This window comes from Marmota flaviventris, chromosome 7 (genome assembly GCF_047511675.1).
Source record: "Marmota flaviventris isolate mMarFla1 chromosome 7, mMarFla1.hap1, whole genome shotgun sequence".
NCBI classification, from domain to species: Eukaryota; Metazoa; Chordata; class Mammalia; order Rodentia; family Sciuridae; genus Marmota; species Marmota flaviventris.
The window spans coordinates 117,816,825-117,834,594 of record NC_092504.1 but is presented as its reverse complement, the minus strand read 5'-3'; the positions used below and the strand labels follow the sequence as shown (position 1 = coordinate 117,834,594).

General features: G+C 35.9%; 1 protein-coding gene across 7 annotated transcripts in view; it reads right to left on the bottom strand.

The window, feature by feature from the left end:
- Fbxw7 (F-box and WD repeat domain containing 7) overlaps positions 1–17,770 on the bottom strand; it is a 185,917-nt gene that overhangs the window by 80,796 nt on the left and 87,351 nt on the right. For 4 of the 7 annotated variants that reach the window (XM_071614611.1, XM_071614609.1, XM_027926632.3 and 1 more), the window contains 2 exons: positions 3,695–3,744; positions 2,475–3,047 (listed from right to left, as the gene is read on the bottom strand). In XM_071614611.1, the coding sequence (XP_071470712.1) occupies positions 2,475–2,978 (504 nt within the window). In that variant the 5' untranslated portion in view covers positions 2,979–3,047; positions 3,695–3,744. Of the gene's footprint in view, positions 1–2,474; positions 3,048–3,694; positions 3,745–17,770 lie in introns of those variants that run through there. The other 3 variants (XM_071614612.1, XM_027926633.3, XM_071614613.1) reach the window with 2 other exon arrangements.

Below are 17,770 nucleotides of genomic sequence, written 5' to 3'. Positions count from 1 at the left end.
TTCCCTGGGCTGGATCTTACAGCAGCCGCCTGAGGCTGGTCAGTCACTGGATAAGAACTGGGCACGGGTGGTGTAAGGGTCTCTTCTCCAAGAGGGGCATGAGAAATAAGGACTAGTCATGTCAGCCCCGATCAAAAAGGCACTTCCCCAGATACCACAGTCAAGCACTGTTGGTCAACAGGACCATTTACATCCCTGGACAGATAAGCACGGACCCTTTGAGCAGACAACTTGTACCAGGATGGGTAGCAGCAGAAGCTAAACAAGCTCTTTAAGGGTGAAATTCTAAAAGCTGCAGGCTGTGATTTCACTAATGCACTCAAAGCAACTATTTGGCTGGCTAACATAAATGACTTCAATACTAACAATGAAATCTACAAACAGAATTTCAAGAATAATTGTTCTGCTTACTAGGTTGCTGATTTACCCAAAGAAGGCTGGGTTGAGACTCAAGCAGTAGGTGTCCAAAGACTTCTCACAGCAGTGTATAGTGTGTGTGTAAATGGGCACAGTGTTATTCTCATCGCGTCTTTAAGTTAACATCATGATTTTTACAAGGGATGCTAGAAAGTGTAATGTGTGACTAAAATATCTCAAGTTATCACGGAAACACCATATCATTGAGGGATTTGACATAAATTGAATATTAGATAATGAATCCAACTACTGATGATACAAATTATACTTCGGTACACTCATATTGCTGAATATAGGAGAAGAGATACTCGTTACATAGTCACTCAAGTAAATAAAAGTACAAGGAAAATAACACGTAGGAAAGATGAGTTGTAGTTTCTAAAAAATAATAAAGACCAAACTTATTAAGTCCTATTAATTTAATGATATGAAATATTCAGCCCTCAAATCAAATATGTGATTCTGCTTTTACTTGGGCAAAATATTCCAACTTGAATGGCAGGGGTAAACGAGAAGAGAGTGGACCAAAATTTTATGCAGATAATGTTTTTCTAATGGAAATAAAATAGATAAGGAGATAGAAGGGGAAGAGGAAGAAGAGGAGGAGGAATACCAGATGGCAGAAGCTGGGGGAATGGTAGTATATAAGACCTGAGCCTTACTAACAAAGCAAGGCTAAAGTTGTCAGTCATAGATCCACCTGGCTGAAATTCAAAGCTACTATTCAACTTTTTGAGACGTGGATGACAAAGTGGATGACACCACTACTTGACGCCACTTCCTTCTTAGAAGATCACCAGCTAAATAAAATCCAACTTGTGGACAAGCCATGGAAATTAGGGATAAACGTGTTTTAGAAAGAATTTAAGTTTTACAAGCTGAAACAAAAATGATTTAGCAATTCCAGTTTTAATCTAAGTGCATCAGATACCTCATTCCAGGTCAAAGGAGATGATGTTACATCTGTTTGTATATTGCTTATCATCTACAACAATTCACTGTGAAATTTACAAATAAGCAAACAGGATTAAGAAGATGAATTACTACAGACATTATTGTTTTGTGAAATGAATAAGCTATTATTCAAAGTAAAATGTTCCATTTCAAACTAAAACTCAGATGTCTATTATATACAGGTATTTATGAGTTCTATTTGTTATGGTTGGATACGAGGTATCCCCCCACCACCATCAAAAGCTCTTGTTAATGCAGGAATATTCAGAGACGACATGATTGGGTTTATAGGAGCTGTAACCTAATCAGACCATCTCAGTTTGAATGAACTAACTGGGTGGTAACTGTAGGCAGGTGGGGTATTAATAGAGGAGCCATGCGCCTCAGAAGGGGAAGGCACTTCTCCCTCCCTCCTCTCTCTGGGCTTCCTGACTCCCCCATGAGCTGAGCAGCTTTCCAGCTCTGGTCTCCTCCCCCCATGATGTGCTGCCTCAACTTGGGCCCAGAACAATGGAGTTGGCCATCTATGTACAAGAGACCTCTGAAACTGTGAGCCCCAAATAAATTTTTCTTCCTCTAATTAGCTCTTGTCGGGTATTTTGTCATAGCAGTGCAAAAGTTATCTAATTTTCCAATGATTAAAAAAATAATAATAACTAATTTGAGGCAACTTCCAGTAATATGCCTTAGCATACCACTTGTAGATACACAGCCCATAGCATCCAGCTTTTATTTTTTAAAACAAAACAAAAAACAAACTCTTCATTACTTGAATTAGAAAAATTATATTCTCCCCCAACCTTCTACACCGCAAACACGATTTGCTAATCCCTGTGCTAGGGAAAATTTTAGAAGACAATTTGATGTTAATAATTTTTCATAGTGACAGAACCAATTACCATCTCCCCATTTGTGATAAGATTGTCCCATTATTAGTATTCCTATTTGTAATACTTTCTAATAACTTCTGTAAAACAAAAATTAAATCATTTTATTATGTATGTGAAAATTAATTTGCAGTAATACAAAGACATGAGAAAAATTTCACTGCAATTAAAATAGAGTTGTAAAGTGTTTCAGGTTAACAGATCGATTATACTCACTTTTGTTGTCTTTGTATAGAATGGGGAGGAGAGTTGGTGAATGGGTAGGTCCACAATACTACTGGAGTTTGTGACACTGTTACTATGAGTATGTTCATCTTCTCTGCTACTGTCATCAGACTGATCAAAATCATCACTCTCCTGGTCCATTTCCTCCTCCTCTTCATCCTCCTCATCTTGTTCACCAGCGTGTTCTTCATCTTCCTCTTGTTCCTCTTGATTTCCTGAGGAGTCCTCATCTACTGAAATAAATCGATTATTGTTTTCTTCCACTTGTCCTTGCTGGGAGTCACTTTGGTCTCCAGGTCTAGGTTCTACTCCAACAACTTCACCATTCCTTGCAGTGTGCTCCTCCTCTTGTTGTCTCAGTTGCTGCTGCTGCTGTTCCTCCTCTACTACACGATTCATCTGTTCCTCATCTGCCTGGCTTGAGGAAGGGTTACCTCTCAGAGAACCTCCAGTTCGTCGTCTTTTGCTGCCCACAGAGAGCAGTTCCTGATTCATTTCCAAAAGCCAGCTTGCTACTTCTTGGACCTTGGCTAGACTATCAGAAGATGAAAAGGTTTTCACATTCTGCAGGGGAAAATGGGAGGAAAAATTAGGTTTTTATATCCATATTATCTTCTAATTTCACACACACACACACACACACACACTAATACACACACACACACATATATATTAAATATCATTAAAGATTGTAAAAAGTATCTAATGCCATCATCAAGATTAATGCTCTTTAGTAATCAATACAGAAAGTTTAAATTATAAAAGTTATATGAGAATTTCCCCAAATTATACAGCAACCAGCTTTATTGCAACATCTTTCTTTTAATAATTCTTAGCTTAAAACTTTATAATTTAATTTGTTTTGGCTAATAAAATATAACTTAACCAATAAAATGATTATTAAATTTTAGATCAGTAGTTCATAAACTGTGTAAAACTTCCACAAAATGTTATGAAGTGTATCACAAAAAAACTATTCAGTGCTCAGTCAAGTTCAGAAAATGCAAAGGTAAATCAAGTTGAAAAGCTCGGTATCCTGTGAATTTCCCAAACTTCTCTGATTATAGAATCTTGTCTCATACACAGTGTTTTGACAGGTAACAAATATAATCATTATGATTTGCATTTTTGATAATATAAATCAACTGGGAAGCAAAGAAACAAAACATTTTCATTTTTTAAAAAAAGGAAAAATTTTCTTAAGTTCATACCCTCTGACCCAGTAACTCCACTTCTGGCAATCTATCCTAACGAAGTAATCCTAAAACAGAAAGAAAAAAAAAAAAATTATACAGAGGATGCTCACTGCAGCTCTATCCACAAAAGCAAAAAAAAAAAAAAAAAAAAAAAAAAATTGAGAGAGAAACAATAAAGAATACAAATAAAAATAAAAACCCAGATGTTCAAGATAAAAGAATTCTGTGAGATGGGACATACAGTATAATCCTTAAACATGATGTTCATGAAATTTTGTGAAAACATGGATGTTTATATTATATTATGCTAAGGGGAAAAATTCAGGTAATTACATAACCACAGTATGATTTTTTTAAACTGCATGAAGACTAAATAACAATACTTCAAAATAAATTGCTTTTTAGGCATTGGTAGTATGGATGCTTCATTCCTAAACTTCATCCTTTGTTTGTATCTCTATGGACATGTTCAAGGTTACCCAAATAATGCCAACACACTAGGCACATTAAAAAGTAATTAAGCACTCATGATCTAAAACTTGAAACTTTAATAAAGCTAATAAATAGTTCTGTCCAAAGTGCAAGTGTTTTTTTTCTTTTAAAACTCTAATTATGATCTTGTTTTTAGAGAAAACTTTTTATGTGATTAGAACATATAAAACATAAATATCAATAAACACACTCCTATACCCTAAAATTCATCAAAAATTCAAGGATGTTCTTTTATTTCTTCTTACCAGCAGAAGTACCTAATATCAAGCATATCAGATACATAACTTATGTTTTTATCAATAATTAATGAGACAACTTGAGTTCAGTAAAATAAAATATGATGGCTAACCTATTTTGACATTAAATTGTACTATTTCTTTGGCAATCTGATGAGAATGGAACTGACTCAAGGTCAGGAACAATACTGATAAAAGAAAATCACAGAATTTTTAAACTGAAAATGTTCCTCACTTCACACTCAAGGCAATTAAGGCTGGAAGAACTCACGTGAATTTCTCAAGCTACTTAGCTACAACTAGCTTCATGTAAAACACAAACACACACACACAAACACACACACACACACAAACACATACAAGAATCTGACACCCGAGTCTTCTTTCTTGTACCTCAGTGTACAAAAACAACATGATAAAAACCTAAAAGAATATTATGCTTTTTTCCCTTTGGGTACCAGTGATTGGACTCAGAGGCACTTGACCACTGAGCCACATCCCCAACCCTATTTTGTAGAGACAATGTCTCACTTAGTTGCTTAGCACCTCACCATTGCTGATGCTGGCTTCAAACTCAAGATTCTCCTGTCTCAGCCTTCCAAGCCATTGGAAGAACATTATTCTTTAACATTGATATTGCCTTCTTTAGTGTCTCTTTAGACTCAACCCCAGTACTACCAAAAAATTTTAACGTAAGAAATGTTTCTTTACTTGGGTGGGGGGTGGTATTGGGGATTAAGCCTCGTGTATGCTAGACAGGTGCTCCACCATTGAGCTACATTCACAGCCTTTCTTTAAATATTAACCAATGTAATTTAGCCTTTTTTGACCAGAACCCCCAGTAACATTAGATTTTACATTGTAAAGTTGCATACAAATATTTAAACATACCAGCAACAATAGTTTCACAGGGAGGGAATTACAAGATGTTTCCAATAACTTAAGACTCTATAAAACACCATGCTTAAATAAATAGTTAATTCTCATTATTTACAGTGATTTTGTTCCATGAAGTTACTGCAATCAGGAAATCAGCAAATACTGAGCCATTCCTCCTAGAGAAAAATACAGGTCCTACAAGCCTCTGGTCACATTTTCATCAACCAATCAATGCATAACCTCTTTTATGTGTGTTTGTGATTAAAGATATCTTATTTAATATACATTACAGACTCATTAGCATTGAACTCACATTCAATGGCATTATAACTCATGCCTAAATGAAGTTTACCTAACACACATTATTTTCTCCATAAGGTACACATCACAGACTTCTTGAGCCTTAGCTCATTAAGCAGTAATTCAGCAGTATGCCTGGGGATCATTTTTTTTCCAAAATGTTTTTATTATTGATAGACCTTTATTTTATTTATTTATATGCAATGCTGAGAATTGAACCCAGTGCCTCACACATGCCAGGCAGGTTCACTATTGCTGAGCCCTAGCCCCAGCCCTGGGGGTCATTTTAAGCAACACAATCACCAACAAAAAACACAAATAGCAGAGAAAATGTACTACTACAGACCATGGAAAGGACACTGTTCATAGTATGAGAGCTGAAACAAGGAGGCAGAGCAGCATCCTCCTGACCTCTTTCCTTGTTGGAAATATGCATGTCAGTTTGATCAAATGTTCTGACGTGTACATGTCCATAAATGACTGTGAAGGTGCTACAACTATTTATTTGAATGTTATAAATTTATTTATAATTTTATAAATTTATAATATTTGCAAATTTGTGGATAATTAGGGTGGACTGTAATACTTCATCCAAATCCTCTAGATGGAGCACTGCTTGCAATGCAAGAGTCACACAGCACTCTGACACCAATGTCACCTATTGTTACAGTCTGCTAATCTAACAAAAGACAAATGATCAGAGAATTAAAAGCTTCAACACAGATATTCATCACTAAACTTTTAAAATAAAAGTTCAGATAGCTCAAATAAAATAAAGTTGGACTTTACATAGAACAATAAGTAGAGAAAGAAAAGGCAAAGGTACATTATTTCTTCTTGTGTAAGTGTCTTTAACAGTACTGGGAGATCGAAAGAGGTTCTGACCTCAAAATGCCTAAAAAAAGATGCTTATGGTCAGCTTCCTTCCAGACAAAAGAGAAGTATTATTAAAATTTTGTTCTTCAATAAAATTTAAAAATAAGGTTATAGCGAGAAACAAGACCTACTCTATGACTCTCCAAAAGTCCTAAAAATGCAGGGTAACTTATAGCCACTATTCCTTGTTGATTTAGTGACACTTCAGACGGTGTGTGTGTGTGTGTATGATGAACTCTGCAACTAGTTTCTCATGAGCCTTGTTTTTCAGAAGATCTTTCTCTCACAATATTTGAACTGTTTATTTTAGGATGTTTATGGAATAAATGTGAGCATAGTACATGAGCAAACATGAAGCTCTGAAAGCCTGTCTTCAACCAAACTAGAGTCATGAACCTCAAGAAAAATTCCAAGACAAAGGCTAACTCTGAAATCACAGCAGACGTTAGGAATACTGCGTATACTAACAAAACAGGGAATGATTTAAGTAAATTATTAAGGCATCCAAATAACAGTGCAACATTAGCACTTTCAGAAGTCACACAGCAAGTATGATACATTAGATTTGAGCTACAAAGGCAGTTAAGAATCTTTAGAACACAGGTGACAAGAAAATAAGCCAAACTGTACAATCATCAGGAAGAAAAGCTCAAAAGTTTGGAGTTACATAACTCAAACAATTTGGGAATTTCACTGAATCCTAAAAGACACTTCCTACTGACCAGGAGTGCCACTTCCTGTCATCCCACACTCCCTCTTCATTTTGAACTTTCTATACCCTAAATTAATAATTTGTGGATTGATTATTATGGTCAAGCTAATTAGCAGTTAAGTACCTGAAACAGATTTAAAGTAAGTCATATCTTATCACTCCACTGCTCAAAATCCACCAAGAAAAAGCAATGTTTTACAGTCACCTGTGGATCCTATAAATAACCTACATGTGTCCCAACACTCTCAGCGCCTATTGTCCTACTTTCTCCTTCTCACTTTGCTCCACCCTTTCTGTCCTTGTTCTCTTCCAAAGAGCAAAGTATGTTGCAACCTGACAGCACGTGCTCTGGTTATTTCTGTCTGAATGCTCTCCCCCATGTATATGCATGGTTCTTTCCATTTCCTAACCCTGCTGAGAGGTCCCCTGTCAATGCCATGTTCCCTAACTATCCCATTTAAAACTACATCTTTCAGCTGAGGCTGTGGCTCAGTGGTAGAGTGCTTGCCTAACATGTGTGAGGCACTGGGTTTGATTCTCAGCACCACATATAAGTTAATGAATAAAATAAAGGTCTATACATCTAAAAAATATTTTTTTAAAAAACTACATCTCCACCACCATGTTTCCTTTTCCCCTTGCCCTGCTTTATTCTTCCCTATAGTTCTAAGTATATAAAAGCACTAAAACAGTACGTGTGGTTTAAAGAGTCCATACTATCTATCCACCCATTTATTTATGTATTATCTGCCTTCCACTACTAGAATTTAAGCTCCCTCAGGAAAGAGACTCATTTTTTGACAGTTATCATTAACACTCACAAAAAATATCCAACTCAATCTATACTCAAAACATTAGTTTCATGAGTAAATAATTATTTAAAACTTATTAAGCCAGCATTACACTGAGAATGTCTTCTTCACCAAAGAAATTCAAGCCTCGTCACAAACACAATATCAATTATTTAAAACACACTTTTAAAAGTTGTAATCCGGAGGCTGAGGATGTCATCAGCAGTAGAGCACTTGCTTACCAATTACATGCCAGACCCTGGGTTCCATCGCCAGCACTGCAGTGAGGGAAAAAGTTGTACTCTGTGTTCAACAAGTCACTTATGGTACCTTTGAAACTAATTAGGGTATAAATCCTAATACCTTACCATTAATTTATAAATAATCTTCTAAGTCATAAAAATCATTTTTCTACTTTATCAAGTTTCTTGTTTTTAGCACAGGCAATTAAAAACAATTAGGTGCCAGCTGGGCATGGGCCTGTAATCTTAGTGGCTTGGGAAGCTGAGGCAAGAGGAAAGCAAGTTCAAAGCCAGCTTCAGCAAAAGCAAGCCTCTAAGCAACTCAGTGAGAGCCTGTCTCCAAATAAAAAGGGCTGGGGATGTGGCTCAGTAGTCGAATGCTCCAGAATTCAATCCCCAGTACCAAAAACAATTAGGTGCCAGGCACGATGGTGCATGCCTATAATCTCAGAGCTCAGGAGGCTGAGGCAGAAGGATGGCAAGTTCAAAGTCAACCTCAGCAACCTAGCAAGGCACTAAGCAACTGAGTAAGACACTATCTCAAAATAAAAATTAAAAGGCCTAGGAACAATCAGGTAACCAAAAAGATCAATACTCCAGCCAGGCGCAGTGATTCATGCCTGTAAGCCCAGCAGCTCAGGAGGCTGAGGCAGGAGGATCACAAATTCAAAGCCAGCTTCAGCAACTTAGCGAGACCCTGTCTCCAAATAAAAAATGAAAAGGGCTGGGGATGAAGTTATGTGCCCCTGGGTTCGATCCCTGTACAAAAAAAAAAAAAAAAAAAAGAAAGAAAGAAAGATAATACTCCAAATATAATTATCATTTTTTGAATAATTCTGGTTTCTTATTTTTATATTGTACTTAACAAGGAAATCAAACATACAACATTAAGGTAAAAATCAGGGACTGCAAAATAGACTCATTCTCAGTGATATATATTAACAAAATCAAAATAAAATGGGCATTACTGGGAACATCATCATTTAAGTAGCAATCAATTCAGAGTTTTAGGGATCTGAACTGAATAATTTAAATCCACTCACCTAGTCAAGCAAATATATCTTTACTGAAAAAGATTATTTCTCAGTGACAACATCTACATTATATGTTACTTAACCTATATTCATATTTTGTTTTAGCCATATAATCTGGACTTATTTCATTATAACTCAATTTTAAATTGATAGTTAAATCCAGTGGCTCTTTTACTGTTTTGTTTTGTTTTGTTTTTGTAATTTTTACACTGTGAGACACTCACTCCCTTTGTCTTTACAAGTCTCCAGTCCCTCAATTTCCCTTGGCATTATCCATACTATCTCCCTCAGGTAGCCCAGTGGTTGCTCTTCACTGCTAGCTTATTCCTTCCCTGCAGTTTCTTTGAAACCCAGGATTTCAACTGTCACATAGAAAATAATCACTCATTTGACAATCTCCAGTTAGACTCCTCTGCTGAGTCATTCAGTTTAATGAAGTTACTCTGGTTGGAACCCCAAACTTCTACCCTGACATCCCACATACATACCCCTGAGGTCCAAAATTTGTTCTCAGCTACTCCTATTTTCTCTATGTCAATGAATGGAACCATATTCTAGCCAGTTGCAGATAAAAGAAACTTGAATGTCTTTTCCTCCTGCAATAATTTAGTCCTAAAGCAAGTTAGGAAAATGTGTGTGAGAAAGGATGGTGGTCCAAAACTGGGGAGTCAGTCTACAAAAATAGTGAAGACAGCTTATGTGGGGGACAGAAAGTAAGTATTCGGAAGTCTGACTTTGAGAAGAATAAGGAATGATGCATACAGTGGAGAAGCCCAGGAGGGCGCAGACAAAACAGAGTAAGAACATTCATCTGGGTGGGGTAGAATATTAAACATGGGCAGGATAAGAAAGATGTCCAGGGGCTGTGGCTGTGGCTCAGTGGTAGAGCGCTCGCCTCGCATGCACGAGGCACTGGGTTCAATCCTCAGCACCTCATAAATGTAAAATAAAGATATTGTGTCCAACTAAAGCTAAAAAATAAACATTAAAAAAAAAAGAAAGATGTCCACATGGAAAAAATAGTGTTGAGGTCTGAGTGGGATAAAATGGGTGTGGTGGCCACAGTATGTACTCAATTCATATATCCCTTCAACCTCACCTGCTATAAAGAACACAGCTGCCCATGCTGCCTCTGGGCTTCTTCCAGCAAACTAATGAGCATGGTTAAAGTATCAGAATGGGATTGCTCCAACCCTGGAAAGGAGTCGGGGCAGAGGGTTCCCTACACATTAAAATTTTGTCTTGACATCCGTTTCTTGGAGTATCCACAATGACACAGAAGACATCTGTGTAGAGGGACTGGTAAACTCTCTTGGGGCAAAATTTTAAGAATTTCTAAAAGATACTTTTAGAAACAAATAAAAAAGGTGAACTTCATTAAACAAATTTCATTTCACTCAAGAACATCTATCCACACAAAGAAATCCAGTGGTTAGGCTAACAGTTGATTAAAAAAAGATTTAAGAAGGCTTTATAAACACATGAAAAAGTGTTCAATAGCATTGCCAATCAGGGAGATGCCAATTAAAACCACAATGCAGTACTACTTTCCATCCATAAAAAACTACTAAATTTAAAACCAAATACTACCCAATGCTGGTTAAAAAAAAAAAAAAATTTTAAAAAGGAAGCAACTAAAACTATCATTTAGGGAAGCAGGGTGAATGGTACCAACACCCTAGGAAATGATTTGGCAGTATCTCATAAAAACACTATTACCCTATGAATTAGTACATACATTTCTATGTATTTACCAAGGAGAAAAGTCCACAAATAGGCTGGTACAAGAAGCTTTATTCAGGATGGCCAAACTTAAAGCAACTCAAATACTCATGAAGAGAAAAATGGACAAAAAATTTAGATATATTCATAATAAAAATTTAGAAATTAATTCCTGATACATGTAACAACATGGATGTCAAAAACAATAGCACTGCATGATTCCATTTATATATTTAAAAACCCACAAAACCAATCTACAATTTCTATGATTTCAATTATAAAAATCAGAACAGTAGCTGTCTAAGTGTAGTGGGGATTGATTGAAACTAGGCATGAGAGTGATTTTAGAGTTAGAGATATAATCTATATTTTGATTGAGGTGCTGGGTACATATATACACATGTTTTTCAAAACTCACCTGTGCATTCTATGCAATTTAAAAATGTATGTCAGAGTTGCATGCCTATAATCCCAGTGGCTTGGGAGGCTGAGGTAGGAGGATCACAAGTTCAAAGCCAGCCTAAGCAACTTAGCAAGGTGCTAAGCAACTCAGTGAGATCCTGTCTCTAATACAAAATAGAGCTGGGGATGTGGCTCAGTGGTTGAGTGCCCCTGAGTTCAATCCCTGGTACCAAAAAAAAAAAAAAACTAAAATTACATGTTAATTGAAATTAATAAAAAAATTTCTCTGCCTTCTTTGATTCTTCCACTATAAGCCTGTTACATGTTGAAAAGGCATTGTCTTCTTTGCTCTGGCCTCATTAATAGGAACTTCCCTACTCTAACAGCAGACATGCTCATATCAGATAAACAGGACAAAAATCCAGAATACTGATTTTTCCATTTCACCAGGTGAGGTGATAGTTTTCCCAAAATCCACAGTTCTGGTATTGAAGAATCACACAGTTCATTGTGAAATGTTCTCTATCAGGTAGAAAATTTTGACTAAAGAATATGAGAGGACCACATAAGCAACTACACTAGAAAGACATTTGAAGCCATTACCTAAAGAGCCAATGACTACAGGTTTGTGGGCAATTTCATTTGGTTAAGCATACAATTAGAACTCAGATAAATAAATGCTGTTTTTATTTTATCTCTTACTCATTTCAAAAGCTCCTGCTTGGATTTCTTTTCTAGCTCTATGAAGCAAAACAATTATCTCATTTAGATGAATATGCCAGAAAATCATTATTCACAGTTAGACCCTCTGAAACAATCATTCCATCTTCCTATTCAAATCTTGGCAAGAAGGCAGAGCAGACATATTGAAGAAGACACTGTTCAACTGCAATGCACACAGTGTGGTTTCAGAAAACATGTATTTGAATTGAAAAAGAGATATATTTAAACTTGATTCAGTACCAAGCACTAGGGATACAATATTGACCAAAGGTATAAGTCCACATCCAAAATAAACAGAAAGAAGTGACCTTAAAGAATCTAACTTCTTAAATTATGAGAAAAACATCCACTCTTTCAAGACCCTTATAGGGTATATGGATGAGAAAATTTCTTAAAGTTACAGAATTACAGTAGAAACCAAGCAAAATGAATGGCATTGTAGTCTGGTTCCATGTCTACCCAATGATGTCCTCACATGCAATACTATGGTACTGACTCTGCCAGGAAAATCCAAACAATCAAAACTTCTGAAACATTAGATCTAAAATCCAGAAATATTAATAGTCTACTTAAAACTGTTCTTTTTTTTTCATTCATTTTAAGTATAGTCTGAGCACTATTATCTTCAAATGGCAAGAAATATCAGGATTTTCTTATATAAAGATCTTCTCTATTTGTGCAGAAATAAAGCAACACTGTCATAATGATTAAAATCTGTAAACTAGATCCCTTATGTAATGATCTGTAATTTTTAACACAAGAAATTTTTTAGATTTTTCAGGTTATAGAACAGTATTTCTAGACAAACCTAACAAGGCAGTAGTTGTAAAACACTCTCAAACTTCAAAATACCCTCACTCTCAGTACAAACAATGCTGTGTTGTACACTCATCCTAAAACTAAGAGGAAGCATTGTGGGTTGATCACAACTCGAATTCCTTATCACAATGAGGGCTGCTGATGGATTTTAACCACTAAACTCAGCATTCGAATAAATAGGAAGACAATAATGGTGGTCACTACTCTCCAAAACCACTGATTTTTCAGATTTGTTGAAAGAGCTATTTCTTAGATATTCAAGTTTCTGGATAGGATTCCTTCATTCTGAGGTTATTCCTCTTGCCTAGACAAAATCTGAGTACTAACTCGAAATAATTTTAAGAAGAAGAAAGCCATAAAATATGTTTTCATTTTTCTACAATACCAACTCAGCTATTCAAGTTATAGAAACCAAAATATGAGCAGAAAATCTTATGTGTATGAAGCTGTTTTTATATTCAAATTAGCAAAGATGCTTCCACCGCATTCATTTAATCAGCAACCATTTACACAGCGCCCACCCACCACTATGCTACCTACTGCATATTCATTTAATCCAGAACTCTGAAATCATTACTCACAGTTCACAAAACAGTAAACAAGGTCAGATTAAGGTCACTTGCCTAAAGACTTATAGTTAGTAAGGTTCAGTCCCATGGCTGAAACTCAAATATTTCTGAACCCATCCACTAAGCTAAGCTACCTCCCATTCCAGCATGGAGTAAATGAATACTTTGAAATAGAGCAAGAGAAAACTAAAGGCACAAGTGACAGTAAAAGGACACCACTGTGACTACCCCTTTCACAGAAAAGCCTCTCCATTTAACATAGGGGCCACTCTTTCTCAGGCCTTTAAACATTGTCTTTCCTTCTCTTAGGGCCATGGACAGTGGCTGTGGGTCCTGGCCAAATAAGTAAACAAATAAATAAGTGAAAAATGTTAGGCTTCCTTCAGGAAAGTAAAAACAAAACAAAACAAAATCCAAAAAGATTTGTCTAAATTCACTCACTTTAGGATAAAGGATCTTGGTAATTTGTATCAGCATCCCACCAGAAAACTCAGATGCACACTCTAATCACTCTTGCTTACTAGTTACAAAGTGTTCTTAACACTGTATATGAATTTAAATATAGCTCTATACTTACATTTTATTACAAATATTTTGGCAGTCTGAAATGATAAGATTTTAGGCAAAACAATGAAATTAAAACTATAGATTTAACCCAAAGAATCTATCCAGCTTTATCATCTTACTTCCCTGTCAATTCTCAACACAACTGCAAAATATTACAGAAGATATTTCCTAACTGAACTTACTTTGTGCCAGACCTTGTTAAAAGCTGTACATATGAATAATGATTTCATTGTAAGGCAAACCTCTGATATGCATTCCATATTACAGATGAAGAAAGGAGGCTGGGAACGTGTCTACCCTGCCTCTCAAGCACTATACATCTGAAGTAGTCATCCTCTGAACTTCTCTCTTATCTCTTGAAAACACTCTTAAGAGCAGTAGAAGTCACACAGTGCTGTGGTCAAAGAGAAACCATTCCTGGCTCCAGCAGATCGAATAGTTTTACATATAGGTTAGAATAAGTAGTATTAATATTAACAAACAACACTAAGGAACAGATAATTTCTGCATGACGTCAAAGTTAAATTGATGGTGAAATAGCTGCCTAAAATTCAGGCTGTAAAACCTAGTGGTTAAGAGCCAGGTTTAGTAGTTAAGGTACATACACTATTTCTATTAGTACCTAACTATGTAACTTGGGCATATTACTCAACATCTTTAAATCTCAGTTGTTTCATCTGCAAAAGAGGATTTTAAAATGGTACCTTTATCTCACAGAATTACTGTGAGAATTAAATAAGAGATAATGCAATTAAAATGTCAAAAAGCCATGTATGGCACATAGGTTGAGTATCCCAAAATCAAAAATCAAAAATCCAAATGCTCCAAAATCAGAAGGATTTTGTACATCAATACAACAGTCAAACAGTTTTGAATTTCAAAGCACTTCAGGTTTCAGATTTTAGGAATGTTCAACTGGTAAGGTCTGTGCAAACATAAACCTGGAAAAAAAAAATCCCAGATCAGAAACGTGTAGTCCTATTTTCTTATTAGCTGTTATACAATCTTCTGTTATCAATTTTTAAAAAGCTTTAAAATATGCTGCTTTATCATGAATTATGTGTGCTTTCAGAAGATATAAGACCAGCAGTCATTAGAGATTTTCCTAATTCAAATCTTAACTCCACTGAGTCTTACCTAAATAATTATCTTCCAAACCAAAAACATAAAAAAGAATACAGCTTCAACTCTTTATAGGTGACAAGAAAACCATTCTTTAACCTTTCAAAGATTAGGAACAGGGTTAGTGGTTCTTAAAGTGTGGGCTGGGGATTCCTAGGAGTTGCTGGGATTTTCTAGAAGGTCTGAGAGGTCACACCTACTTTCAGAACACCAAAAAGGTTCTGGCTTATCCATTCTCACTCTCCTCCAAGTGGATACAGCTATACAACTTGTGAAGATGCTACTGCTCTGGTAAATGATAGTATCATACATGCATTTTAAAATTTACTTAATTTTAATTTCTAGTACAACAATTATCAGTAGATAGAATTCACATAACAAAATACTTTGGGGTTCTCAATCATTTGCAAGAGTGTAAAGGGGTTTGCAATCTACTAGTCTGAAAACTGCCATTCTAGGTAGTCAGGAGAATTAGGAACCATATGAAGACACATACAATACACTCTTAAACTGGAAGCCTTCAGAGGTTATTTTCATTTAGTCCTATTTTACAGCTTTAGAATAGATTCTAGAGATTTAAGTGCCCCACCTAAGGTCACAACAGCTAATAAATGGCAGAAGTGAGGGCTGGGGAATCTAGCTCTGTAGTAGAGCATTTGCACAACATGTGCAAGCCCCTGAATGCCATGCCATCCCCAACACAGCAAAAAAGCAAAAACAAAAACTTAATAAATAAATAAAAATGGCAGGAATGAATTGGAAGCCAGGTCATAGGTTCCCATGTTCTCTTAACTAGATCATGAACATATCATATGAATAATTTACTTCAAATTTAGCTAATTTAATATATGTCAAATGCTTTTACTAGCACTTGAGACATATAGCAGGCAGTCCATAAATGGTAGTTCTTCTGATGAGAGAATGGAATCTCTACATAAATACCTTTAGTAATCAGCAGCCTCCACTACCTGAGCAACATATTGTATTTTTTGATCAATTTTATATTTACAAAGTTCTTCCTTTTACTAAGGCAAAATCTTCCTCCTTGAGGTTTCTATTTCTCTGGCTGCTACACAAATAAAATTTAATCCTAATATCATATAGTTTATTTTCCAAGCATAGGCCCCCAGATTAATTAAATCATTTCTCCCGTGGCATGACTTCAAACTCCTCACCATCCTTTTTGACTTTCTCAAAGAACTTAAGTAGACTGTTCCTGTGCAAATGAAGTACTCAAAAACTAAAAGCGTTCCAGGGGTGGTCTCAGCATAAATTGAGTTGAGTTTTCCTTGCTCTGGATGTGGTCAATCTAAATAATGTAAAGTGTTATTCAAATTTTACAAAAATCCTTGTTCTTCTATATACAGTGTTAAAAACAAACAGGGCAGCTTGCTTTCTGAGATTTCTTGGCTCTGTTCTTCCCAACTTTCATCTGACCCTTCTCTTTCCTCTATCCCTATTCTGTGCAATTTTTATTCTACCCTCAAGGTCTGGTTACTGTGAGGCCCTATTATGAAAGAAGGCCCTGGCAGGTCAGTTTTGACAGTTCACAAAGGCTACAATATTCTTGTCCTCACAATTCCTGCTGAGGGCCCATTGAAGTAGGCAGAAGACCTACCAGTTTCAACTGCCAAGCATCCAGGTATTTGGGCAGCTCTCCTGTTGTCAGGTCTGATCCCCACTGCTTCCTTTTGCTTTTTCCTCACTTACACCAAGCAAGTCTTACCCAGTTGTATTTCGGGGTTCTGGGAACAAATACTCTCATGTGTAAATATTGCCAGTGGGTTTTTTGTTTTGGTGTCTTGTTGCTCATTTCTAGGTAGTGGTGAGGGAAGATCCAAAAACTATGTTTCTACATCTTTCCAGACTTCTGTTGTAAGGTAATTTTAAAGTTAACAAAGTTAAATTTTTAAACTGACTTTTCAAAATAAGTAGCTGTTTTTTACAATAGAGGGTAATACTTAAAATTTTTGAATGATGCAACACTTTGTTATTATTATACAGAAAAGTTTTTAACCAAAAACTATAGCTTGTACGTTTGTGGCTGAGACTTACTTTTTTGAATGCATAATGCTGAAACATTAAGAGTAGATTTACACAATACAAAAGGAAGTGCTTTCCGAAGAAGATAATTCCTGTTATTTACACAGATGCTATCATTCTTTGGCTTTGGTAATACAGCATGAAGGTTAGATCCTTCTTTGACATCTCTGGTATAGGAGGCAGCAGTTACTTAAGGCGTCGGTCTGCAGCTGTCCAAACTGTCATGATAAATGCAAGCATCAATCATCCTAGAAATAATATATAAATATCACAACTTTATTTCCCCCAAATAGGTTTCTATTTTGCCCCCTTTCTTGAAAGATAGCAGCACTGGGTATTAAAATTTGGCTGACAGCAAACTGAAGTTAATAGTCCACTGTCACCTAGCTCCCACAACTGCTACGCAAAATTCAAAAAATACCTAATTGCTGTTTCTTTTTAGGTTAACTTTCTTTACTCTCTAGTTCTTTTTAAATATTTTCTTTAACCTAACTATTCTATAGCTACAATATGTTGTGTTTGACTACATATTTATTTCTAACAGTTATAACAGGTGTATTTT